The 25565-nt window shown below is 35.5% G+C and overlaps 2 protein-coding genes across 3 annotated transcripts; both read left to right on the forward strand.

The window, feature by feature from the left end:
- Positions 1-294: 294 nt before the first annotated feature.
- On the forward strand, positions 295-7136 carry LOC125272748 (lipopolysaccharide-induced tumor necrosis factor-alpha factor homolog). Its single transcript, XM_048197839.1, has 5 exons — positions 295-614; positions 4491-4636; positions 4720-4830; positions 5748-5937; positions 6040-7136. Exons 2-5 carry the CDS (start codon positions 4498-4500, stop codon positions 6146-6148), a joined length of 549 nt encoding a protein of 182 aa, XP_048053796.1. The 5' UTR covers positions 295-614; positions 4491-4497; the 3' UTR covers positions 6149-7136.
- A 6658-nt stretch (positions 7137-13794) lies between these two features.
- On the forward strand, positions 13795-24146 carry LOC125272749 (lipopolysaccharide-induced tumor necrosis factor-alpha factor homolog). 2 transcript variants are annotated; one of them, XM_048197842.1, is made up of 5 exons: positions 13795-15022; positions 21250-21377; positions 21469-21576; positions 23292-23481; positions 23588-24146. In XM_048197842.1, the coding sequence occupies exons 2-5, from the start codon at positions 21257-21259 to the stop codon at positions 23694-23696; spliced, it is 528 nt and encodes a 175-aa protein (XP_048053799.1). In that variant the 5' UTR covers positions 13795-15022; positions 21250-21256; the 3' UTR covers positions 23697-24146. The 2 variants fall into 2 exon arrangements, with proteins under 2 accessions (XP_048053799.1, XP_048053797.1); XM_048197840.1 differs by lacking the exon at positions 13795-15022 and adding an exon at positions 19494-19593.
- The last annotated feature ends 1419 nt before the right edge of the window (positions 24147-25565 follow it).

Raw genomic sequence — 25565 nt, forward strand, 5'->3', positions numbered from 1 at the left:
TTCTCATGACGGGCGTCCCGAGGAAAAACAGAAAAGCAAATGAAGAATAATTAGCGTAGCTGCTGTTCATAACATTAAGCAAAGATAGTCATGTGCAATTGATCTGATATGAGATGCATTATGTGAATGCTTGGCTAAAGAGATGCGTCTTTAATCTAGATTTAAAATGGGTGATGGGTGAACATTATCAGGAAGGCTATTCCAGAGTTTAGGAGCCAAATGTGAAAACACTCTCCCTCCTTTAGTGGACTTAGATATCAACCAGAAGTCCAGATTTTTGTGATCTTAAAAAGCATGAAGGATTGTGAATAAATGTCATTCACTCGAAGTAAGGCTGCCAGTGGAGGGACAGAAAGCTCTCAGATTTGATTAAAACGTTTTTGTTCCGAAAATGAGTTGGAACGACATGAGGGTGAGTAAATGATGATAGAATTTTCATTTTTGCTAGAACTAACCATTTAACTTACTCTAAGGCGCGCTCACTGACAGGCTCACTATGCTGACAGGCACATTCCTCAAATGCACAGGCATAGATAAACCGTGAACAGGTAAACAGGTAGAGTGAGTCAGGCAGTGATGTTCTAAGGAAGATTCTACAAAGTATCAACACGCAGGTAAGAATAATTTATAAACAGCTGTTTAAAACTATATACACCTGTTTAAAGTTAATTCACTCTTAATGTATGATACACTGAGTTACACAAAGCTTTTTGAAGCATGGTGACACAAAGTATGAAAGAGTAAATTGGCATGAGGTGATCTGTGTTATTACTTTCAGGGTAACTCGTATGAAACACAATTAATAAATTGATAAAGTGCGTAAATCTTTAGTACCAACATGATAAATCTGGTCTGAATGTCATGTGACTAGTTTTTTTTTTGTTGATCCAAGTTCATATCTGAGATTTCCATTTCAGGCTTAGAAATCAAATATGTGGAATGATATATTGGATGAATAAAATAAATATTATGTATTTGTAAAAAAAAGAATGAGGTCATTTATGTAAGGACATAACTTACTTTACTTTTTTTGCAGTGCAAGTTTTTTCCTCTTGCTCTTTTCATTCCTATTATACTTGATCCAGAATGAAACCTGAAAGATTAAATGAAGACAAACACAAGTATAGAGAACATGTTTTCTAATGTAGGGTGAATTATTTTATTATTAATACCCGTTTTCAGTCTTTTTCTTTCATAATGCATCATGTTAATATATTTACAAGGTGTACTGAAACCAGGACAACTCATAGTGGTTTAGTAATGCTGATTCAACCAGGTTATTCTCAACATGCTTGGCTTTGTTCTACATTGGACTAAACTTGCTTTGGTGTAGAAGCACTGATCTATAACAATTCTAAGTTACAGTTGTGGTCATAATTATTGGCACCCTTGGTAAATATGATCAAAGATGACTGTAAAAATAAATCTGCATTGTTTATCCTTTTGATCTTTAATTTATAAAATTAACAAAAATCTAACCTTTCATTGAAGGAAAAGAATTGAAAGTGGGGGGGAAATCACATTATGAAATAAATGTTTTTCTCCAAAACACATCGGCCACAATTACTGGCACCATATAATTTTTTATGAGTAAAATATCTCTGAAGTATATTTCCATTTACATTTTCACTTTTTTTAGCACACCAGGGTGATCATGAACATGAAATTGTCCAGCCATGACTTCCTGTTCCACAGGAGTACAAATATGAGGAAACACAAAGGCCAAATTCCCTTAATCATTCATCACAATGAGCACATTTACATGCACATCAGCTCATCAAAATAACCAGTTTTCCCCATTTTACAAGCAAACTAGTTAACTGACAATGCAAGTAAACCGCATATTAATAAATTGGTTTATTACCCTGTAGTGACGTCAAAAATAATCATTTCCATATCTGACTCTGAGTATTCCATATGTTATGTCAGTTGTGATGTTAAATAAAGCTTGCAACATGTCAGCAGGAAACGTACGGCTCATATTATTCTCTCATGCAGTTACAGATGCAGAATTTTGAATGAACCACTTCTACTTCTGCCGCATGAGAGATGAGAACACAGTTTTATATTTTCTGGGTCTTGAGAGAGTCTGCGTTTGCGATAGATTTCCTTTTTCCTTTCCTGCAAAAATAAATCTACATTGTTCATGCTTTTGATCTTTAATTCATAAAATTAGCAAAACTCTAACCTTTCATTGAAGGAAAAGAATTGAAATTGGGGGGGAAATCACACTATGAAATAAATGTTTTTCTCTAAAAAACACGTTGGCCACAATTATTGGCACCCTTTTATTCAATACTTTTTCCAACCTCCTTTTCCCAAGATAACAGCTCTGGGTCTTCACCTATAATGCCTGATGAGTTTGGAGAACACCTGACAAGAGATCAGAGACCATTCCTTCATGCAGAATCTCTCCAGATCCTTCAGATTCCCAGCTCCATGTTGGTGCTTCTTCTTTTCAGTTCACTCCACTCATTTCTTTAGGGTTCAGATCAGGGAACTGGGATGGTCATGGCAGAAGCTTCGTTTTGTGCTCAGTGACACATTTTTGTGTTGGTTTTGATGTTTGTTTTGGATCATTGTCCTGATGGAAGATCCAACCACGGCCCATTATTCGATTTCTAGCAGAAGCGGTCAGGTTATGATTTTTTATCTGTTGGTATTTGATAGAATCTATGATGCCATGTATCTTAACAAGATGTCCAGGACCTCCGGCAGAAAAATAGGCTCACAACATTAAAGATCCAGCAGTATATTCAACTGTGGGCATGGGTACTTTTTATCCATGTGTGCACCATATCCATCTGGTGGGTTTGCTGCCAAAAAGCTCTTTTTTTAGTTTGATCTGACCATAGAAGCCGGTCCCATTTGAAGTTCCAATCATGTCTGACGACTGAATATGCTGGAGATTGTTTCTGGATGAGAGCAGAGGATTTTTCTTGAAAACCTCCTGAACAACTTGTGGGGATGTAGGTGCTGTTTGATCATTTTTTTAGGCTTTCTGAGACTCAAACCTCTACTAATCTCTGCAGTTCTCCAGCTGTGATCATTGGAGAGTCTTTGTCCACTCAAACTTTTCTCCTCACCTTGCATTAGGACGATTTAGACACATCCTCTTCCAGGCAGATTTGTAAAATCTTTAGTTGATTGGAACTTCTTAATTATTGCCCTGATAGTGGAAATGGGGATTTTCAATGCTACAGCTGTTTTCTTGCAGCCACTTTCTATTTTGTGAAGCTCAGCAATCTTTTGCTGCACATCAGAACTATATTCTTTGGTTTTACTCATTGAGTGCGTTTACATGCACGTTCTTAAGCCGATTATGCTTAATAAACCAACAACAAATGTGTTCGTGTAAACGTGGAAACCCATTTTCTTTTATCGGAGTAAGGGCATAACCAGCTTAAGCATAAACGGGTCAGAAAAGGTAGTTTTACAGCCATCTTTGGTCATATTTACCAGGATTGCCAATAATTACAAACCACAACTGTATGTGAGCACTACTGGTTAGAAAGACAGTGGTTTTATTTTCCTACTGATAGATTATTTAGATTAGACCTTTTTGTAATGACTGAATCTGAAAATACCTGATGGTATTTACTAGATTTGAGTATTTCTAAAAGAAGGAAGGGAATTTACACTAATTTTATTGATTTTATTTTAATGACCTAATGGTTCACCCAAAAATGAAAATTCTGTCATTAATTACTCACCCTCATGTCATTACAAACCCATAAATTCATCTTCCGAGCAGAAATGAAGACCTTTTGATGAAATCGTAAAGATTTTGTCCCTCCATAGACAGCTTTGCAGCTATCCACTTTGACGCTTCAAAAAGTAAAAAAAAAAAATCCATATCCAATCCAGTTTTGTCCAAATTTTGTGAAGAGACTTGATTGCTTTATATGATAAACAGATTAAATTTAGGTTTTTATTCACATATAAATATTCATCAGCAAACATAAACAAGCTCATCCTAACCACCGTCATTGCATCCTCGTAGGTCCTCTGCTCTAATCCTGATCATCCGGCTGCTTCCCATCCATCTCTACAAGCAAACAGAGATTGTTAAAGTTAAATTCTTTCAAATGATCTACATTCCATCTACTCACCTGTTTGTTTGATTTATCTGATCTCTGCTACCAATGACAATAAACAATGTAAACAATATTACCCGTGTTGTCTCCTTTGCATTGGTTCTCGCAAGTCAAGCAAACATGCATGAGCTTCTGTTTATCACAACAGATGTATGAGGTAATGAATGTTTTTATGTGAATATAAGCCTATATTAAATCTGTTCACTATATAAAGCGATCGTGTCTCTTCAGAAAATTGAACTAAACTGTTCAATTCATATGGATTAGTTTTACGATTTCTTTATGAACTTTTTGAAGTGTCAGAGTATCAGTTGTATGTCTAGGAGGGACAGAACATTTTTATTTGTGGGTGAACTATCCCTTTATATATATGTAGGCCTACTATCTCAATAGATTCAGAATGGATATTCCTGCATGTACTGCTCCATCTGGCTGCACATCCCCACCCCACGAATACGAGGACGTCCATCTTTATGAGGAGATTCCTGCTACACTGCCACCCTTACATGCCACAGCTACAGCGCCACCTACCTATATAAGTAAGAGCTGCAGCAGCTGAGGTTAGAGCATTGTCTTTTCTATAATAATTAAAAGTACAGTATATATTTTTTTATCTTTACAGATAATTTTCAAGAGATTCCTCAGATTCCTCAAAACCATAACAGAACGAATGCAAACCCTTATCCTGTCCTCAATGTACCACCTCAAATAGCAATAATGACACAAGAACAAAGTAAGTACAGTTAAATCATCCATTTATCCTAAAAATTAGGACATCATTATAAACGTATTGTATATGCACACTGTGCACAGTATCCACATTTTTATGTTCATGTATGAAATACCTGGATGACATTTTCCAAAAATGTGCAGTATACAACAAGCATTTTAGAAGTCAAAACAGTTTTTTCAAAACAAGTTTTTTGCTCAGGAAATCTGTGTTTTTAAACCATTTTAATAAGGACAGTCCGATGCTGCCACCTACTGGTGTAATGATATAACCTGCAGAAAGCCTCACTGAAAAATCTCCAACACTAATGCACAGTCTGTCTGGAAAAGAAGAGGATGCAAAAAAAAAAAAAAAAAAAAAAAAATTTGTTGACAGGAATTAAATGACGAGGCTGTGAGGGATAGAAGTATCAATGGGCCGTATGGAGTTTAACTACACACCAACTGTTCAGTAGACAAAACGTTGAGGAATAACAATCAGTAGACACAAACTCCATAAAACAGATTTGAAAGGTTGGTAACACTTTATTTTACAGTGTCCTTGTTATATATGTTACATGTACTTACCATAGTAATTATGCATAATTATATGCAAATAACCCTCAACCAAACTCTAATCCTACCCTAACCCTATAGTAAGTACATGTTGTTAATTAATATTATTCAATACTTAAATATATAATTACACTGTAACAATTGCACCTTAAAATAAAGTGTAACCGAAAGGTTTTACTATGTTAATTACAATGTTATTAATGGGTTATCGGCATCACAGTCTATGAAAAGGATCCATTGCTGCATAACAACTCTCAACTCATGATATTTAAGTAGGCCTACTGTGCACAGTATACATGTTTTGCATGAATGGAACAATGATTGCTGACTGATTCATAAAAGCACACCTCTTTTTCACCATCAAAGTGTTTGTGCAGCAGCAGGTGAGGACTATAGCCCCTCAGGTGATCATGGTGCAGCCACAGAGGGTTGTTGTTTTGGGTGACACACCAACAGCGACTGTGTGCCAGTACTGCTATAATAGCATCATCACTAATGTGAAATATAAACCTGGATGTGCTGCATGGGGCATGTGCCTCTTATTAACTGTACTTGGGTAAGTGAATTATAGTAAAAATTGTGGAAGACTCTTTAAAAATAAAAAAAATACATCTGTCATTTATGATTGTATCTCTGTCTTCATTACATTGTTTTACAGACTCATCTGTGGAATTTGCCTCATCCCATTCTGTGTCAGCGGGTTTCAAGATGCCCATCACACCTGTCCTTACTGCCACAGGCACTTAGGAGTATATGTCCGCAAATGACTTTCCAAACTCTCACCCACACACTCAACATTATGATCAATAATCACAAGCCAAAAAACTTTATAGAACAGATACACACTAATTTAAGTGCCTCAGTGCATTAGAACATTATAATGCAAAAACATATTTGTTTAGTTAACAATTTCCTTAGCCTATAGGTCTTATTTATGCCTTATTATGCCTGATGCAACTATAGGATATGGTCCAAGCTTACCTCACTTCCTGCTGGCTATACTATGCACCGCTCTCTGATTTATTTCACCGTTAATGTCCAGCAAACCTCATTGATTTGAATACCTCACATCGTCACTTTGCTCTTCAGAACTGTCGATCCATCTCGGATAAAGCCAATTCATCTCAATTAATTTATCAGCAACAACAAAGTTGACATTTTTCTTCTCACTGAAACTTGCCAAGTTCCTAATGATTTTCTACAGTTAAATCTGCTTTGTCTAACTTCTTCTGAACTCAGTGAACTGTTGACCCTTGTCTGTTCATTTTCATCTCCTCCTGCTGGGTGACTTTAATATTCATGTTAATACTGTCTGTTCTAACACACAACTCAACTACTGTCGGTCTTTGATTGTTTTAATTTGACTCAACATGTTCATTATAAAACGGATAGTTCTGGCCCTTGATTCTGATTGGTTGAGCCGCGTTCAAAGCCGTTGTAAAATTCCCGAAAATACACAGCTGATGCATTACATGTATCGCTGTGCCACTGAGTGTCTTAGCAACTACTCTTAGCAACGTAAAAATATGTTTGCTCTCAATAGATTTTGTTCATTAAAGCTTACTGTATTATTGTGAAAGAGATTTTTTTTTTTTTTTTTTTTTTTTGCAGAACTTTATTGAACAGAGAATTTAACAACCACAAATGGCCTGGTACAAAGTAGAAAATTTCTTAGACAACAGACAAGCATCCAACAAAGAACAAATGATTATAAAAAAACAAAAAAAAACAAAAAACACACTAAGGGTCCTCTGCAAGATCGAGATCCTCTATCAAATTATAGAGGATTACAGCATTCTTTTTCTTCATTAATTTCAAAGAAAAGAAGAAATTACACAATTCCTTATGAAATATGAAAAAGTTTGGTAGTGTTTTCAAAAATCTGTTTTTATGCAAGAAAAATTTTCCAAGAATAATAAATGTGTTAATTGCCAAGTCATATGTTTCTTTTTCCATAAACATACCAAATATAACATTTTCTTTTGTTAATACAGGTAAATTTTCAATCTTTGGATATAACCAGTAATGCACATCCTCCCAAAAGGCACAGGCATAGTTACAGTCATAGAAAAGATGTTCTGTTGTTTCGATCTGATCATCACAAAAAGAGCAGTTGTTAACATCAAGACCAAATCGACATCTTAATAACTCTCTGGAAGGATATATACCATTAATAATTTTAAAGTGGACTTCCTTTGCTTTTGATGTAACTGGGTATTTAAGGTATTTTGTTCTTAAGACCTTAACTTCAGCTTTAGAAAAGTTTTGAGAAATTGAAAGTTTATTTGAAGAAAAGGGATATAATTCCTTAACGAATGCTTTTCTAATTGTGGTATTAGGTAAATTTATATTAGTGAGAGAAACTCCATTCACCAAAAGCTTAGGAAGAGAAGGGGTTACATTACTTTGAGAAAAATTGAGAGACAACTGAATTATGGATTGTGGAATTGCTTTGATAATAGTATCATATTGTTTCCTGTCAGTTAAATTAAATCTTGAACAAAATATATCAAAAGAAATAATTCCAGTTTTATCTAAAATATGTATCACAGACCATATTCCTTTCTCCCACCAATTTTTGTAAAATAAAGACTTATTTCTAAAAATCACATATCTACAATTCCACAGAGGGATATTATGGGGACTAAAGTTATGCTTGTAGATCAATTTCCAATAAAGTAAAACCTGTTGATGAAACAATGACAATTTAACAGGGAGTCTTTTAAGGTCATAATCGCATCTAAGGAGAAAACTGATTCCTCCTAATTTCATAAAAATTTGGCTGGGGATATGAAACCAAAAGCAATTTTCATTTTTCAAAAAAGATCTTAACCAGTTCGTTTTAATAGTTCCAAAGTGTTAATACATTCAATGTCGATTGCTTTTAAGCCTCCTTCTTCATAATCTTTGACCAAAGTTCCTTTTCTAATGTAGTGTGTTTTTCCTTTCCAGATAAAATTAAAATTGGCTTGGTTTATAGCTTTTATTACATTTTTAGAAAAGGAAATTGAGTAGGCAGGGTAGATAAGTCTAGAGATGCATTCCATTTTTGTGAGAAAAATTCGGCCAATAATAGAAATATCTCTTTGAGACCACAAATTTAAATAAGATTTGCATTTCTCTAGATTATTCCAAATGTTAAGATTATTAAGTGAGGTGTTATCCTTTGTAATGTGTATTCCTAGGTATTTAACAGTATCTTTTATAGGAATATTGTAAAAAGTTGATAGAGAGGAATTATGAATTGGTAATAATTCACATTTTTTAAGATTTAATTTCAAGCCAGATGCCTTAGAGAAAAGCTCTACAGTTTGAAGAATTTTTGGAACTTGATTAATGTTTTTCATAAAAATGGTCGTGTCATCAGCCAGCTGACTGATGACTAATTGTTTGCCAAAAACTGTTAATTTTTCAAAATCAGAGTTTTTAATAAGAATGGCAAGCATTTCTGCAGCGGCGATAAAAAGCAGAGGAGAGATAGGACAACCTTGTTTAATTCCTTTATCAATTAAAAATCTTGATGTTGTACCCTGTGGTAAGATAACAGAGCTATTAGTGTCTTTATAAATTAACTTAACCATGTTAATGAAATTTTCTCCTAATCCAAAAAATTGTAATGTACGAAACATAAAATTGTGTTCGACTGTGTCAAAAGCTTTAAAAAAATCTAAAAATAAAATAAAACCTTCATCTTCAATCAAACAATTATAATCCAGTAAGTCAAGTACAAGACGTATATTATTGTGAATTGAGCGCCCCTTTAAAAAGCCTGATTGTGTCTCTGAAATGATCTGTGAAATACCAGTTTTAAGTCTGTTAGCGTAAATATGAGTTAAGATTTTATAGTCATTATTAAGCAGGGTTATAGGTCTAAGATTGTCAATTATTTTAGGATTTTTCCCAGGTTTGGGGATGAGAGTGATAATTCCTTGCTTCATAGAAGGTGGAAGAATATGAGAGACAGATATTTCTTTTAACATATGAAAAATAGGGTCTTTAATGTACTCCCAAAAATGTCTATAAAAGTTACTTGTTAATCCATCTGAACCGGGCGATTTGTCTAATGATAAACATTTCATGGCTTTTTCCACTTCATCCACTGTGATATCTGCATCACACAAATTTTTAAAACTCTCATCTACTTTGGGGATCCAATCTTTAATATAATCAAAGAAAGCATCAGCATCTGTGTGTGAATAAGAGGAGGAGTAAAGTTTACTATAGAAACAGTAAATCTCCCTAGAAATCTTATTAGGATCAGTACATTCTTGATTATTGATTAAAAGAGCCTTAACACCATTACGCTCTTGTCTCTTTTTCTCCAGTCTACAAAAATACGCAGAACTCCTTTCCCCCTCCTCTATCCACTTCGCCCTCGATCTTATATATGCTCCTTTGGCTTTATCAACATAAATGTTATCTAGTGATGATTGTAGGAGAAGAAGTTTTTGTTTGTCATCAGCCGTTAAAAGGGTTTTAATACAGATATTATTTATTTCTTTAATTATTTCCAATTCTTTTTTTCCCCTATTCCTGCTTAATAATTTACCATAAAATATGGAGATCTGACGTACCTTGTATTTTATATATTCCCATTTTTCTCTATACGTTTTAAGAGTTGAGTCACCAATTATGTTGTTAATTGTAGCTATGATTTTTTCACAAAATGGTTCACTATTTAACAAATTTGAATTAAATTTCCAGTATCCTTTTCTCCTCTGATATGATTCAACGGGTTTAAGAGTAAGTTTAATCAGGCAATGGTCAGTTAGAGGTGCGGCAGAAACTGTTGAGCTTGACTCCAGACAAGAGTTAAACTCGGAGACTAACCAGAAATCTATTCTGGATTTGCATGAACCATCTGGCCTAAACCAAGTGAAACCCCAGCAAGCAATTTTATGTCTATTAGACGTCTAATAGCCGTCAAAACATAGCCCGGCCGTCTAGGCTAAAACCAGGCAAAATTTGGGCTGTCAGTGAAAATCTAATAGACGTCTAACCATAACCCAAAAATAGACTAGTCATCAATTAGACGACTATTAGACGACTACATATATATGTCTAATAGACGGTGAATATGGATCTAGGCTAAAATAAGGCTGAATTTGGGCTGTCAGTGAAAATCTAATAGACGTCTAACCATAACCCAAGAGTAGACTAGTCATCAATTAGACGACTATTAGACAACTACATATTTATGTTTAAAAGACGGTTAATACGGGTCTAGGCTAAAATAAGGCAAAATTTGGGCTGTCAGTGAAAATCTAATAGACGTCTATCTATAACCTAAAAATAGACTAGTCATCAATTACACTACTAATGAATGATTACATCTATACATGCAATAGACAACTAAATAATGGCTAAAGGATTCTTTTCACTTAAATATAACAGGTTCTCATAAATGAAAATCCGTCCAAACAAATTGAATATAAAAGGTTTTATTTAGAAAAAGAACTCAAGATAATGCACAATGATAAAAAAAAATTAATTTTACAAATACAATACAAATAAACATTAAAAGAAAATTACAATGTGTAACAATAAAAATATATAACATTGACAAAAAAAAAAGTTAAATAAAAAATGTTAACAATATTTTTTTGGTTTATAAAACAACCTGATTAATTTTCAGTTCCATAAATTCCATGTTTTACGAAAAGCACTCTGAATTACCTTGAACATTGTTGTTGAAATGTGCTATACAAAATAAACTTGCCTTGCCAAATCAAAAACTCATATTTTTATTTCATAATGATCAAAAGATTAAAAGATATACAAGGCTTCCATAACAAATAATAGTAGGGTGCACAGGTTTCATGTTTACCCCCTTGTATTTAGATAATTACAGAGTTTTAGGGCACAAGGAAACACTACAGTAGGCTACATGTGCGTTTATGTTAATCTAACCACGTTTTACTCTGAGTCTGCACTGTTACCCGCTAAAATGTCACGGTTCCTACACATAATGTACATAAATAATAAACACATGTCAAAATGAAAAACACAGATACTTACAAGACCAAAAGCAGGAAAGAATTTGCTTTAACATTTGCTGTTGCTTGCTCTCCGTCTCCAACAGTTGTAAAATGCGGAAATGTTTATCGCGAGATCTGGCAACAGTGATCGAGAGTCAACGTTCAAGTCTCGCGTTGCCAGTGGTCATGCTTCAGTAGAGCCACAGTTGCCATCTAGCGGTTGAGAATTGTAAATTTTTATTTAACTTAAAATTAAATACAGTCATATATGTGTGTGGTATATAATTATAATTAATATATGGCTTGGCTATACCCTGATATATATATATATATATATATATATATATATATATATATATATATATATATATATATATATATATGATATCGTAGAATGTAGGATTGTGTGACAGCAAAAATATGCTGTTTCAAATATGTATATTATACTTGCATATAAATGTATAAATGCAAGTATATCAAGAATCCCACAAGCTTTGTGGTCGAAAATGACTTAACACTATTTTGGTTACACTCATTGCTGGTCTGAATCAGGGCTATAGCCAAGCCGTAAAAACTAGACTATAAATTGCCTCGATTTCGCTGGGTGGACTAAAAGCAGACTACACATAGCCTATCCAATTCAGAGCTAAATCGTGACTACATATAGACCATGTCATGAAATGTCACTTAAATCTTGTAGAAATCATTGACATTGCGAACATGATGAGATATCAACCATCTCAAGCACTTCCTGTCAAAAAACTACAATAAATCAGGATTGTCTATAGGTGGGCTACAAATAGCCGGTCTGACTACGAGCTAAATTGTGGCTACGCACAGCCTACACAATATAACATGTCATAGATGTGAAACCAAACACCTTGTAATCACTGTTGACTTCACTTACATGATGCAATAACATACAACTCGCAAGTTATTTTGGCAAAAACGACATGTAACCAAATGAAAGATTATTTTGGCTAAAAGTGGGTTACACATAGCCGGACTATATCGGGTCTATAGTTAACCGAGACGGTGAAATGACGGCTATTGCTTGCTGGGAACCTTGAGTATTAGGGTTTTTAGTGCGCCATACATCTATCAATTTAAACACATTACAAAACTCAAGCAATATGGGATTATAATGATGTCTCAGATATTTTGAAGGACATCTATCAAGCCATTCGTCAATCACCATATTAAAATCCCCTCCAAAAATAAAGTCTGCAGTAGGATACCTCTGAGATAAATCCTTTACTACCCTTGTAACCTGATCAATTAGAGTTTTGTTTTGGTTATGACTATTATTAGGGCTGTAACGATATGCGATATGAAACCGAAATCGCGATACGCAGGTCCACGAACCTGTATCGCGATGTGAGAAGGCAGAATCGCGACACACCCCTTCCAACTCCCAGAGTTATCCTTCCTGTCCAGATCCAATGCTACCACATTTTTAAATTACTATAAGTATTAGGGGTGTAACGATTTATCGTAGATGGTGTGTCTTAATCAGCTCTCTAGTTCAGTAAGTGTTTCGGGCACACATTGAATCTTGCAAGGTTTAAACGTTTCTCATGTCAGTCTCTTGCATGGTCGCGTGAGAAAAGTCGTGGCTTTCTTTCACCGCAGTGCACAGCAACAGCTGTGCTCACAGAAAAGCAAAAGACGCTTGCGATGCTTTGCTTTAAGAAGTTCTGTGGGCCCGTTCACATATTGCGTCTTTTCCGCGTGCAAGTCAGTTATTATTTTCAAATGTAGCTGCGCGGCAGGCGCGCTCATAATTGGATCAACGCGGTCGCGACGCGCATGCAATTCCCAACTTCTCAGAATGCCGCAAGCGCACCGCAGGTCGTGTGACAAGAATCAACCGATCAGCTATGGCCTTTCCGTAACAAAACATCAAAAGCTCAGCCGAACAGCTGATCATAGCTGTACATGGTGGTTTTTATATCTTATCTCCATCAATATATCTCGTAGTAAAACTAATGCAAGGGCTAGAAATCATTTATCCTTTGCAGAAACATCCTGATCCTCTTGGAGAGCTCAGTTCATGGTTGCATAGCAACGACCGACGCCACAGGAGCGCAAGCGCTTTGGAAAGAAGGAGAAGCGGTGCAGCCGCGCCTTCCACGCGCTTTTAGACGCGATATAGTTCATGTTAAATTTAACATTTTTTTTCAGTGACAGACAGTCCTATTCAACTGTTAATTTGAATACAGAAGGTTTTTATTCAAATTTTATATTTATTTATTTTATTGAAATGTGATCTTGTATGTACAACAAGGAAAATTATTTGTTGTTAACTAATTATTAGTTTTTTTAATAAATCTTGTTTGAATTTCAGTTTCATTTTGTTCAAAATATCGTGATACGTATCGTATCGTGAACTCCGTATCGAGATACGTATCGTATCGTGACCTGAGCGTATCGTTACACCCCTAACTATTATATCCATATATATTTCCTAAAATCAAAAAGTTTTCATCCATTTCAAAAACACAAATTATCCAATGACCACAGGTATCCCTAACAGTTGTTAAGATCTTCCCAGGAAAGTTATACAGAAGTATAGCAACACCTGCTGACCTATTTGAGCCATGAGAAAAAAGTATTTTATCTCCCCATTGGTTTGACCAGAATTTTTCATCTAAATCAACAGAATGGGTTTCTTGAAGAAGAAAACACTGAGCTCTTTCATTTTTACAAAAAAGGAAAATTGATTTTCTTTTAACAAAATCTCTTAGACCCCTAGTGTTAAGTGAAACAAAAGAGAACATCTGATCATGAGAAAACATAGAGAAATAAGAAATAACAATAGAACAAAATTAGTGTAGTGATTCTTTTTTTTTCCTTCTCTTTTTAGAGTTAAGTACAAACCCCTTTCAAACATTAAGTGCAGGCAGATTGAGTATAACAGTTTTTCCTTTTGCTATTTTTTCCCTCTTTTTCTCTTTTACACTTAAGAAACTAACTTAGCCTACTCATACTTGAAGAACATTGGTTAAAAGCTTATCCAACCATTTGAACGTTTCCCCCTGTAGACCTTATAACGTAAAGATATCTAAATGAAAATGAAAAAAAAAAAAAAGGGATTTAAAAGTGCTGCTGTAGACAATAAGGGAATTATTTACCCACTTTTTTATCCTCCAAATTAATTAAAGCAAACTTAGTGTAGCAACATCACTTAACTAGCAACGTACAATTAAAACAACTTTAAGGTTGGAGGAGAATCTATTAACGTAAAGACTTTGAAGCTTCGAACCTGTTAGAGTGAGAGCTAAGTGACCTGCTTAGGCCTGAAACACAGTCTAATCCATAGTAACCCTTTTACCGTTGATGTATCCCACATGTCCTCTGTAGTAAACGTTTTGTCCTGCTGCCCTGGCTTGCTCCATCTTCGGCCATGCAGCGGCACGAGCTTCTCGGTCAGCTTTACAAAAGTCTTGTTTGAAGTGAATCCCCAAGTCTTTGCAGAGCCTCGAATTTTTCGATAACTTCCAGAAGGAATCCCTGTGGAATCGCATGGTGAACTGGATGATAGTTTGACGATCTTTCCCTTCTTCTTTTCTCCCGATGCGGTGAACAGCATCAACAATCGATTCCATCGACGTCTCCCATTGTGGCGCTAACTTGGACAGGATGCTCATGACAACGTCTCGGGTATTTTCGTCAACTCTTTCTTTCAGACCATGTATTTTAAGATTCCAGCGCCTCTTGTAACGTTCCAACTCCGTGACCCTTTCTTTCAACTCCTAATTTTCCTTTACGAGACGAGGCATTTCTTTTTCCATGTCTCGTATCTTGACTTTACACTCTTTGATTTCAGTAGCATTCAGCTCTACTAGTCTGGTGATATTAGCTACCATGACCGAATTTTCTCTTAACTGAACGCCAAAAGAGTCAATTTTAGAAGTTAGCTTTTCAATAGCATCAACAAGAGATGCGTTTGAAGCCTCAGAAGAATCCTGTGAGGACTTAACTTTCGAAGGTGGCGCAGAACTTTTAGTTGGAGTAGCGGGGGAAGTTTTTCTCTTGGTCCCGATACTGGTTGTAACATCCATCGGCGTCGGGTAATTATGGTCCATATTAGTTTGGCCTGAGGTTGTGGCTAATCTAGGTTCAGGCTTCCCACTCGGCATGTTCGGTTAAAACTTCGAATAAAGTTTAAATCTGTGTTGTTTAATGCGTCAATTGCTCATTGAAATGCGTGTAAACTTAATTACTCAATCACCTTGTTTTCAAGTAAATTTCAGGGCAAATAAACGAGAGCTTAAAAAGTGCTGCTTGCCTGGACCGCCATCTTGCCGCCCCCGGCCGCGGCCTCATTTGCGCGTCTTATTGTGAAAGAGATATCAAGTGACCGAGTGCATTTCCTGCATTCAGATTTAGCATTTTCTTTCAGGTCAGTCCTCTGTTCATAATAAAAAATCAGTTTGTCCGCTGTGATATTGTCCTTTTAACATTTAATGTGTTTTCCCATGCCCTGCTGACACTGACAGCACTAGTCAAAGCATTTGTCATTTGCATCTTGTTCCATGTTTACAACAAGTTTCAATGTAAAAGACTGAGTGACTCAATGCCACCATCTAATGGCGTAATATTCTGTTGCTGTTCATGGTCAGGAACTATTTTTTCCAGCAGAAGGAAGGCTTTTAATGATTTTACTTCATGAAAGTTGCATTGATAAATTTTTTTTTTGGCTTTAATATTTGTATTTTGTGGTAACCGTTTTATAAAAGCAATTAGCCCCGTGAAGCCGTGGTTTACAGTGAATGTATAACAGCTAAGGGAGTTTTATTCTAACCCTCTACTGCACACATGTTGATGGCAGATGAAAAAAAAAATATTCCACATAATTTTTTGGTTCATTTGGGAACATTTTATTGATAAAAAAAATTCCCCCCCCCCACACTCCCCCAACCCCAAAATATTTTTTCATTGCCTCAGGGCAATGTTGTGTGACAATGGTACAGAATCATAGAGAAAATTGTCATCAAAATCAAAAAATGTTTAAAAAAATTTCAAGAAATCGTTAAGTAAAAAGGGAAAAACACTTGAAAGACATTGATATATTGAATTTGATACATGCATAGGTCTGTATCATGTAGTGTGCTATGCCATATAATGTACTTCATGTAATAAGATTTCACTCCGTACGAAACTTCAAAAAGCACTTCTTCTCTGCTGTGAAATAGTGGTGTATGTTACAATTTTTGCACATCACTTTGGGTGTTCCTGCACACCCAGGAACCTTGCATCTTCCCATCTTATAACACATTGTTGCCAATGTGAGTTATTGCCCAAAACCTCCTCAAAAAGTACCCCTTATCGCAACAAAAAGAAAAACTGAATTTCTGAACTTGCAAAATAAAAAAAAACTTCATAAAACCTGACAAAAGGCTTCTCTACACCTTCATACACACACACACACACACACACACACACACACACACACACACACACACATTTTTTATGGACAGTTCATGTCATTTTAAATAAGATTACTAAAGCAAATAATATTGCCTTCTTCTCACACCATGTGCTCCTGTGACCATGTGTCAGAACAGGACATCCCACCTTTAAATGGTTCTTGATAGTGACTCCCACACCTTACTTTACTGTTCTTTGGTACTTTCTTGACCTTTCTAATTGGTTGTAATCATTTAAAGGTGCCCTTGATTCAAAAATTTAATTTACCTTGGCATAGTTAAATAACAAGATTTCAGTACATGGAAATGACATACAGTGAGTCTCAAACTCCATTGTTTCCTCCTTCTTTTATAAATCTCATTTGTTTAAAAGACCTCAGTTACGTAACAGTCGGGGTGTACGCCCCCAATATTTGCATATGCCAGCCCATGTTCAAGGCATTATGAAAGGCATTAGACAAGCCAGTATTAACGTCTGGATGTGCACAGGCGAATCATCAGACTAGGTAAGCAAGCAATAACAACAGCGAAAAATGGCAGATGGAGCAATAATAACTGTCATGATCCATGATAACATGATATTTTTAGTGATATTTGTAAATTGTCTTTCTAAATGTTTCGTTAGCATGTTGCTAATGTACTGTTAAATGAGGTTAAAGTTACCATCGTTTCTTACTGTATTCACGGAGACAAGAGCCGTCGCTATTTTCATTTTTAAACACTTGCAGTCTGTATAATTCATAAACACAACTTCATTCTTTATAAATCTCTCCAACAGTGTGTAATGTTAGCGTTAGCCACAGAGCACTATCAAACTCATTCATAACCAAATGTAAACATTCAAATAAACACTGTACTTACGCGATTAGACATGCTGCATAACGAACACTTTGTAAAGATCCATTTTGAGGGTTATATTTGCTGTGTGAACTTTTTTTATGTTGTTTAAGGCAAGCGTGAGCTCCGTGGGCGGGGAGCGTGAGCAATTAAAGGGCCAGCAGCCCTGAATCGGCTCATTTATAATGATGCCCCAAAATAGGCAGTTAAAAAAATTAATTAAAAAAATCTATGTGGTATTTTGAGCTGAAACTTCACAGACACATTCAGGGGACACCTTAGACTTATATTACATCTTTTAAAAAAAAGTTCTAGGGCACCTTTAAAGAAAAATTTACTAAACATAGGGCTTAAGAAAACTTTCCGTTGCCTGAGGGCAACGCTGTGCTGTGCTAACTACGCTCCTTAACTGTTATAAATTCACTGTAAACCACTGCTTCTTGGGGCTTATTGCTTTATTTTCTTACTCATACTCCTAGTCATATCCTTGATTTAATCTGTACATCAGAGGTTGAAATTTCTACTTTTAACAAATAAGTTTATCTGATCATAAACTTATTGATTTCAAGTTTGCCTGTGCATAAGAAATGCCCTAAGACAGTCATAATCTATCGCAACCTTAAAACTATTGATATTACATTGTTTTGTGCCTCTGTTGTTTCCTCTACTATTTCTGAAGTCTTTGATGTCTCTTCTCCTCACTGATACTCTCTAAGGGCTGTTTACACTGTTTTCAACTAAAAAAAAAAAAAAAAAACATTTTATGCATTTTGGCTGTTCATTTACAACAGTGTTTTGAAAACTTTTGAAAATGGGATTCAAAGTGAAAGTTTTTGAAAACAATACCGTTATCTCTGTGTAATCTGTAAAAACACGAATCTGTGAAAACGGTGATGGCATGCACGTGTATTATGTGTTTAGTGTGTCCACCTTATTTTTGTGGTGTGGGATCCGTTAGACACTGTCAGCATTTGGCTTCAGAATCAGAAAATTATATGGGTGAATCTCACAAAATTATCGAAAACTTGACTGGATTGAAGTCTCTTTTTAAAAAAAACAAAGCCTATTTCTAAGAAAATTATTTTTTTAACAAAAATTATTAACATTTTATGTCTAAAATATTATTACTGTAATGGATTTTTTATTATATCACTATATCACGGTTGTATGTTTTACTATTTAAAGTATACAGAATTAAATGTTACACATCATTGTATTACAGTATTTTTTTTTAGTTTTTAATGTAATATAATACAAATTACTGTATTGCTATATGAGAGAATCTAATCACTATTGAGAATAATGGGAAATATAATTACATTTCCTTTTTTATTTTTTGTTTTATGGTAAAATATGTAACCTGAACATGGAATTTTTGTGAGTTTCACCTTGATTTTTAGTGCATTTATTGATGTCATGGCCTTAATTTTCAAAGTAAATAAATGATTATGATGATGGTGAATCCATTTATTAATGTCTCTTGGCCACATTTATGATAAAACATAAATATCATGTTTGTACTCTAAATATTTCATTTCATAAGCAACACAGATACAGCAAGATATATTCTTCTCTGTCCCTCCATTGACAAGCTATGCAACTGATACTTTCAAGCCCCAGAAAAAGACATCATAAAAGCTATCCATGAAAGAGTCAGTTGCATAGGTTGTCAGTTGAGGGACAGAAAGCTCTCATATTTAATTAAAAACATCTTCATCTATGTGTTTCCAAAATGAATGAAAGTCTTATATGTGTTTGGAAAGACTTGAGGGCGAGTAATTGATGACAGAATTTTTATTTGTGAATTAATGCTTTAACTCACCCTAAGGCATGCTAACTATGTAGCTGAAAGGCACATTCCTCTTCATTGCAACAGAATGTACAGACAATGAACAGGTAAACAGGTAGAGTGAGTCAGGCAGTGACGTTATATGACGGAAGATTCGACAAAGTATCAACACGCAGGTAAGACTAATTCAGCTATATACACCTGTTTAAAGTTAATTCACTCTTAATGTGTGATACACTGAGTTACACAAAAGCATTTTGAAGTAAAGTATGACCACAAAGTATGACAGATTAAAATGGCATAAGGTTAACTGTTATTACTCAGAAGGTAACTTGTTTGAAATATAATCCATGTATGAAGGAACATTCGCAAAAAGACAGGCAAAGATTCCCATTTTCCCTGTAGTTTACATTAATGTGATAAAGTGCGTAAATGTTTAAACACATGCTTCAATACCAACATGATAAATAAGGTCTAAATGTCATGTGACTAGTTGTTTTTTTTTCAGTCAAACTCACAACTGAGATTGCAATATCAGGCTTAGAAATTAAATATGTGGAATATATATATATATATATATATATATATATATATATATATATATATATATATATATATATATCTCATGTGGATGACTAAAATAAATATTTTATTATTTGTAAACAAAGAATGAGGTCGTTTATGTAAGGACATAACTTTATTTTACGTATTTTTTTTTTTACACTGCAAGTTTTTTCCTCTTGCTCTTTTCATTCCTATACTTGATCCAAGTATAGAGAACTTGTTTTATAATGTTCTCGGTGAATTATTTTATGATTAATACCCATTTTCAGTCTTTTTCTTTCATAATGCGTCATGTTAATATATTTACAAAGTGTACTGAAACCAGGACAGCTCATTGTGGTTTAGTAATGCTGATTCAACCAAGATATTCTCAACATGCTTGGCTTTGTTCTACATTGGACTGAACTTGCTTCGTGTAGAAGCACTGATCTATAACAATTATAACAGGTTACCACTTTCCTCAGCTATATGATCACTACTGGTTAGAAAGACAGTTTTATTTTCCTACTGATAGATTATTTAGATTAGACTTTTTTGTAATGACTGAATCTGAACTGATTTACTAGATTTGAGTATTTCTAAAAGAAGTAAGGTAATGTACACTGATTTTATTTTCCTTAATTTTCTTTAAATTCTCAATCCCTTAAAGAGATAGTTCACCCAAAAATAAAAATGTTGTTATTAATTATTCACCCTCATGCCATTCCAAACCCGTAAGACTTTCGTTCATCTTCGGAACACAAATGAAGATCTTTTTTGCTTCAAAAAAGTTCATAAAGGGATTGTAAAACAATCCGTATGAATTGAGCGGTTTAGTCTAAATTTTCTGAAGTGACACAATCGTTTATTTCATTTTGGCTATTATTCACATATAAATATTGTTCAGCAAACATAAACAAGCTCATTGAGAACAAACCTCTTGCGGATGCTCAAATGTGCTGCGTAACACATGAGAATGAACCTCATTGGTTCTCACATATCAGACAAACATGTTTGAGCTTCTGTTTACCACAACTGATGTGTGAGTTGATGAATGTTTATATGTGAATATAAGCCTAAATTAAATCTGTTCATCATATAAAGTGATCCAGTTTCTTCAGAAAATTTGGACTAAACCACTCAGTTCATATGGATTAGTTTTACGGTCTTTTTAAGAACTTTTTGAAGCTTTAAAACTATCAATTGCATAGCTGGAGGACATGAGGGTGAGTAATGGATTTTTTGGGGTGAACTGTCCCTTTAAATATATAGGCCTTCTATCTCATTAGATTCATTATGAATATACCTGCATCCCCACCCCCCAAATACGATGACATCCATCTTAATGAGGAGATTCCCGCTACACCGCCACCCTCATATGCCACAGCTACAGCGCCACCTGCCTACAGGGAGACAGGTAAGAGTTGCAGCTGCTAAGGTCATAGATATATAATATCTCTAAATATAATATATAAAAGTACAGAAAAGTACATTTTTTATCGCTACAGATAATTTTCAAGAGATTCCTCAGATTCCTCAAAACCCTAATAGGAGGGCAAACCCTTATCCTGTCCTCAATATGCCACCTCAAATAGCAATGGTGAGACAAGAACAAAGTAAGTACAGTTAAATCATCCATTTATCCTATTACATTATTATATATATATGGTATATGCACACTGTGCACAGTATCCACATTTTTCTGTGAATATATGACATACCTGGAAGTTTTTCATCTTTCAGTAAATAATAAGTTGATGTTGTGGAACTTTGCCAGTCAGCCTGCTGTGTGTATTTGTGCTCGGAAATAGCTAGAAAACTAAGAGGTCATAGCACAAAATTAACTGCATCTCCGAACAAGTGTTGTGCTCAATAAATCTGTGCTTCTGAACCATTTTAATAAGGACAGTCCAATGCTGCCACCTACTAGCGTAATGATATAACCTGCAGAAAGACTGAAAAATTTCCACCACTAATGCACATTCTGTCTAGCCTGGTAATACCAGACTCTGCTACTTCACTTTGCTTCGTAGACAGAGTCTGGAATGGCATAATAGAGAAGTGTTTTCTCTCTCGCTAGGGGGCGCTTGTCTGAAGTTTAAAATCATTGGTTACCCGTAAGCCAATCAGATACGTTTAGTTATGACGTATGTTATGCGCCTGTACAGCCGCATCGAAGCACAGACATCATGCATCGAACTCAAATCTGTTTAAAGATTTAAAGACTTAAAATGTTTATCAAACACTCTTCTTGTTCTGGCTTCAGTTTGAAAAAGAGTTGAATGTTCTCCATAACAGAGCGAATTGCATCCCGTGTCTCGTTTCCCATTTCCGCGGTCGTTTCGGTTTTCGATTTCTCTAACCTACAATGTAAAACTCGGCGCTTAGCATCTACGTCACGGCTCTCAGCCCGCCCTCTGTTCGTTGATTGGCCCGGCTGTTTCCAGACCGGTGGCAAACAGAAAGCTCTGACGCTGTATCAGACTGAGTACAGAAGCGAAATGAAATTGAGCGGAAGTAGGAAGTCTGACGTAGTCAGGCTACATTCTGTCTGGAACGCGCACAGAAAAGCAGAGTGATGCAAACGATTTTGACAGGCATGACTTGGGGGACAGAACAGTAGCCTGGTTGTACCAGGTTGTACATAGTTTAGATTACCGATTGTCTAGTTGACGAAACGTTGTTCCAGGGGGAAAAAAATTCAATAGACAAAAACTCCATAAAACAGATTTGAAAGGTTTTTACTCAGTGTATAAAGACCTTTTCACTGTGCATTTATCCCTCACAGCCTCGCTGTGTTAAATTCAATAATAATTCAATGCTTTTAACCTAAATATTGACACATTTCCCGGGTTCTCCGAAGCAAGTCCTCACAGTTGGGTAAACTTGTACAGCTGTGAATGGAAACTACAACTTTTTTTTTCCTTTCCCTTTTTGCTCCAATAGCAAAATAAAATGTCCACGATAGCGTTTACACGACTTTCCAAAACGGGAAAAATAAAGAGAGATTTATCACGGTGGTCAGAAGAGAAAAAGATGTCAAATTTGCTGTGACTCCCTCAGCCGTTGTCTTAGAAACACATACAGCAGCATTAACTAGCCAGTTTGATCAAATTTTATCTCAAGGTAATAAAACAAGATTTCCAATGTTAATTACAGTGTTAATAATGGGTTATCGGCATCACAGTCTATGAAAAGGATCCATTGCTGCATAACAACTCCACTTGACTAATGATTTTTAAGTAGGACTATCTATGCATAATATGTGTTCTGCATGAATGGAACAATGATTGCTGACTGTTTCATAAAATCACACGTTTTTTCACCAAAGTGTTCGTGCAGCAGCAGGTGAGGACTGTAGCCCCTCAGGTGATCGTGGTGCAGCCACAGAGGGTTGTTGTTTTGGGCGACACACCAACAGCGACTGTGTGCCGGTTCTGCCGTAAGAGCATCATCACAAAGGTGGAATATAAACCCGGTTGTGCTGCATGGGGCATGTGCCTCTTATTAACTGTACTTGGGTAAGTGAATTATTGTAAAAATTGTGTGTTAACGGTGGAAGACTCTTTAAAAAAATACATCTGTCATTTCTTATTGTGTCTCTGTCTTCATTACATTGTTTTACAGGCTCATCTGTGGATTTTGCCTCATCCCATTCTGTGTCAGGGGGTTTCAAGATGCCCATCACACCTGTCCTTACTGCCACAGGCACTTAGGAATATATGTCCGCAAATGACTTTCACATTCAACATTATGATCTATAATCACAAGCCAAAAACATTACAGAACATATACCACTAATTTAAATCATTAAAACAATTATAATGCAAAACATATTTGCTTAGTTAACAATTAGCTCAAAAGTCCTATTACCATAATTACGAGTTTACAGGTTGGAATCACGTAATTACGACATGGTGTGAAAGCATCTTTATGCTGTTTTAAAGATCTAAACTGTTACACTAATTAATGTCATTAATTTTAATGTATAATTTTTCTACCTCCTTTATAAAAAAGATATTATGTTCAGTATATTTACCAAGAAAATAGCACTTTCAAATGCTGCATGTTAAAACATTAAGTAGGCCTACTGTTTTTGATCATGACTGCATAAATGCCTTGAAGGATTTAAAACATTCATTATGTTGCATCATCCTAGAATAAACAAAATACAATGTTGCCAATATTTAATATTTTCTCATTTATTTAGGTAACATATATTTATTTAGGTTTGAATAACAGGGATTCCTGTCCAAACAGCAATAAACAATGAGTAGAGTATCATATAAGGTGATTTATGTAAAGGTGATTTATGGCCTAATTTATGGCTAAATTTATGACCCCAAATTTTTCTGTGTGTCGTCACTCAAGCTGACTGGTCAGTGGATGTCAAATATGTTTTATGAGTGCTGTGAGCCTTGATTGGCAGGCCAGTAGTTGTCAATGGCTGTTTTTTTATGGCTGAATTTATGGGTGTTGTCCCCATAGACTGTAAAAAAATATGGACGTAGTGTCCGTGACGTCACCCATAGAGTTCTGAACAGCAGTTTTGACGCGTAAATGAGGCCGCGGCCATCTTAGCTGCACATGACCGCACGTCACTCACGGATAACTGAAAATGGGCAAAGAGGCGGGACGAAGTTGGAGCCCATGCGACTTGTTGCTGAAACCACGCCCGCCCTAGCTATCTATCTTAGATACTATCTAAAATATGAATAAAGATAGCAATATCATTAGAAAGTACTAAAGGATTACTGTCAATCTACGGTTATTTTTTTACGATAACGTTATAGATGCTCCAACACCAATAGGCTAATTAATTTGTGTGGGGTGTGCAAATAACACAAATCAAATGGGATTTCATACCTTTATAATGAAATAGAGATCGCGAGATGAATCCAATCCGTGGCACTTGGGTAAAATATATATATGTACCAGATGTAAGTTATCTCTAAAATGTTCTCTCAAACATGAGCATGTATCCAAAGTATAATTTTTCAAAATAGTGCAGCAGTTTTAGTTATATCCAAGCAGTGCTGTCGGAGTTGTATATCCTCCTGGTATTGTCATTGTAGTAAATCTCAGGAACAAAACTTTTAGCCAATGCCACGACGATCCAACAACGTGTGTTCCGCATGCGAGCACACGTACACAGACTGACATCTGTCTCGAGTATGCAGCAAGCCATATATTGTATAAAATAATACAGAAAAAAGCACAAATACGACTGAGATGAGCTGCTGAGGTAACATGATGGCTCACAGACAGCAGCGGCATAACTGTCATTCAAGTGACCACGCCCTTAATTATGCAGAACTTTAAGGCTTAATATAATTTAAACAGATGAGCTATAAAAAAATTCACCCCCCTCAGAGTTGTCATGAAGGGCAAAATTCGCAGTATAGACCAAAACCACAATATGAACCAGACTGTAAACATGTTTTTTTCTGCTGTAAACTTGGCTAATTTAACATGATGGTCAATGAGATTCTGCTCACTTCTGCAGCCTGTCCCTAGCGGCCAGTCGATGAATTGCAGTTTAATTCACTTCCGTATTGGCTTCACGAGAAACAGGCGGAGGTTGCCGCTTGGTTGTCCCCCTGAT

The sequence above is a fragment of the Megalobrama amblycephala genome, linkage group LG7 (genome assembly GCF_018812025.1).
Source record: "Megalobrama amblycephala isolate DHTTF-2021 linkage group LG7, ASM1881202v1, whole genome shotgun sequence".
Classification (NCBI taxonomy): domain Eukaryota; kingdom Metazoa; phylum Chordata; class Actinopteri; order Cypriniformes; family Xenocyprididae; genus Megalobrama; species Megalobrama amblycephala.

What these genes read in the sequence shown, in the direction of transcription:
- LOC125272749 (XM_048197842.1), top strand. Translation starts at nt 21,257, where the DNA reads ATGAATATACCTGCATCCCCACCCCCCAAATACGATGACATCCATCTT. An exon ending in AATGGTGAGACAAGAACAAA is followed by an intron (nt 21,577 to 23,291) that starts GTAAGTACAGTT and finishes TTTTCACCAAAG; the next exon opens with TGTTCGTGCAGCAGCAGGTG. An exon ending in CTCTTATTAACTGTACTTGG is followed by an intron (nt 23,482 to 23,587) that starts GTAAGTGAATTA and finishes ATTGTTTTACAG; the next exon opens with GCTCATCTGTGGATTTTGCC.
- LOC125272748 (XM_048197839.1), top strand. Translation starts at nt 4,498, where the DNA reads ATGGATATTCCTGCATGTACTGCTCCATCTGGCTGCACATCCCCACCC. An exon ending in AGCGCCACCTACCTATATAA is followed by an intron (nt 4,637 to 4,719) that starts GTAAGAGCTGCA and finishes TTATCTTTACAG; the next exon opens with ATAATTTTCAAGAGATTCCT. An exon ending in CTCTTATTAACTGTACTTGG is followed by an intron (nt 5,938 to 6,039) that starts GTAAGTGAATTA and finishes ATTGTTTTACAG; the next exon opens with ACTCATCTGTGGAATTTGCC.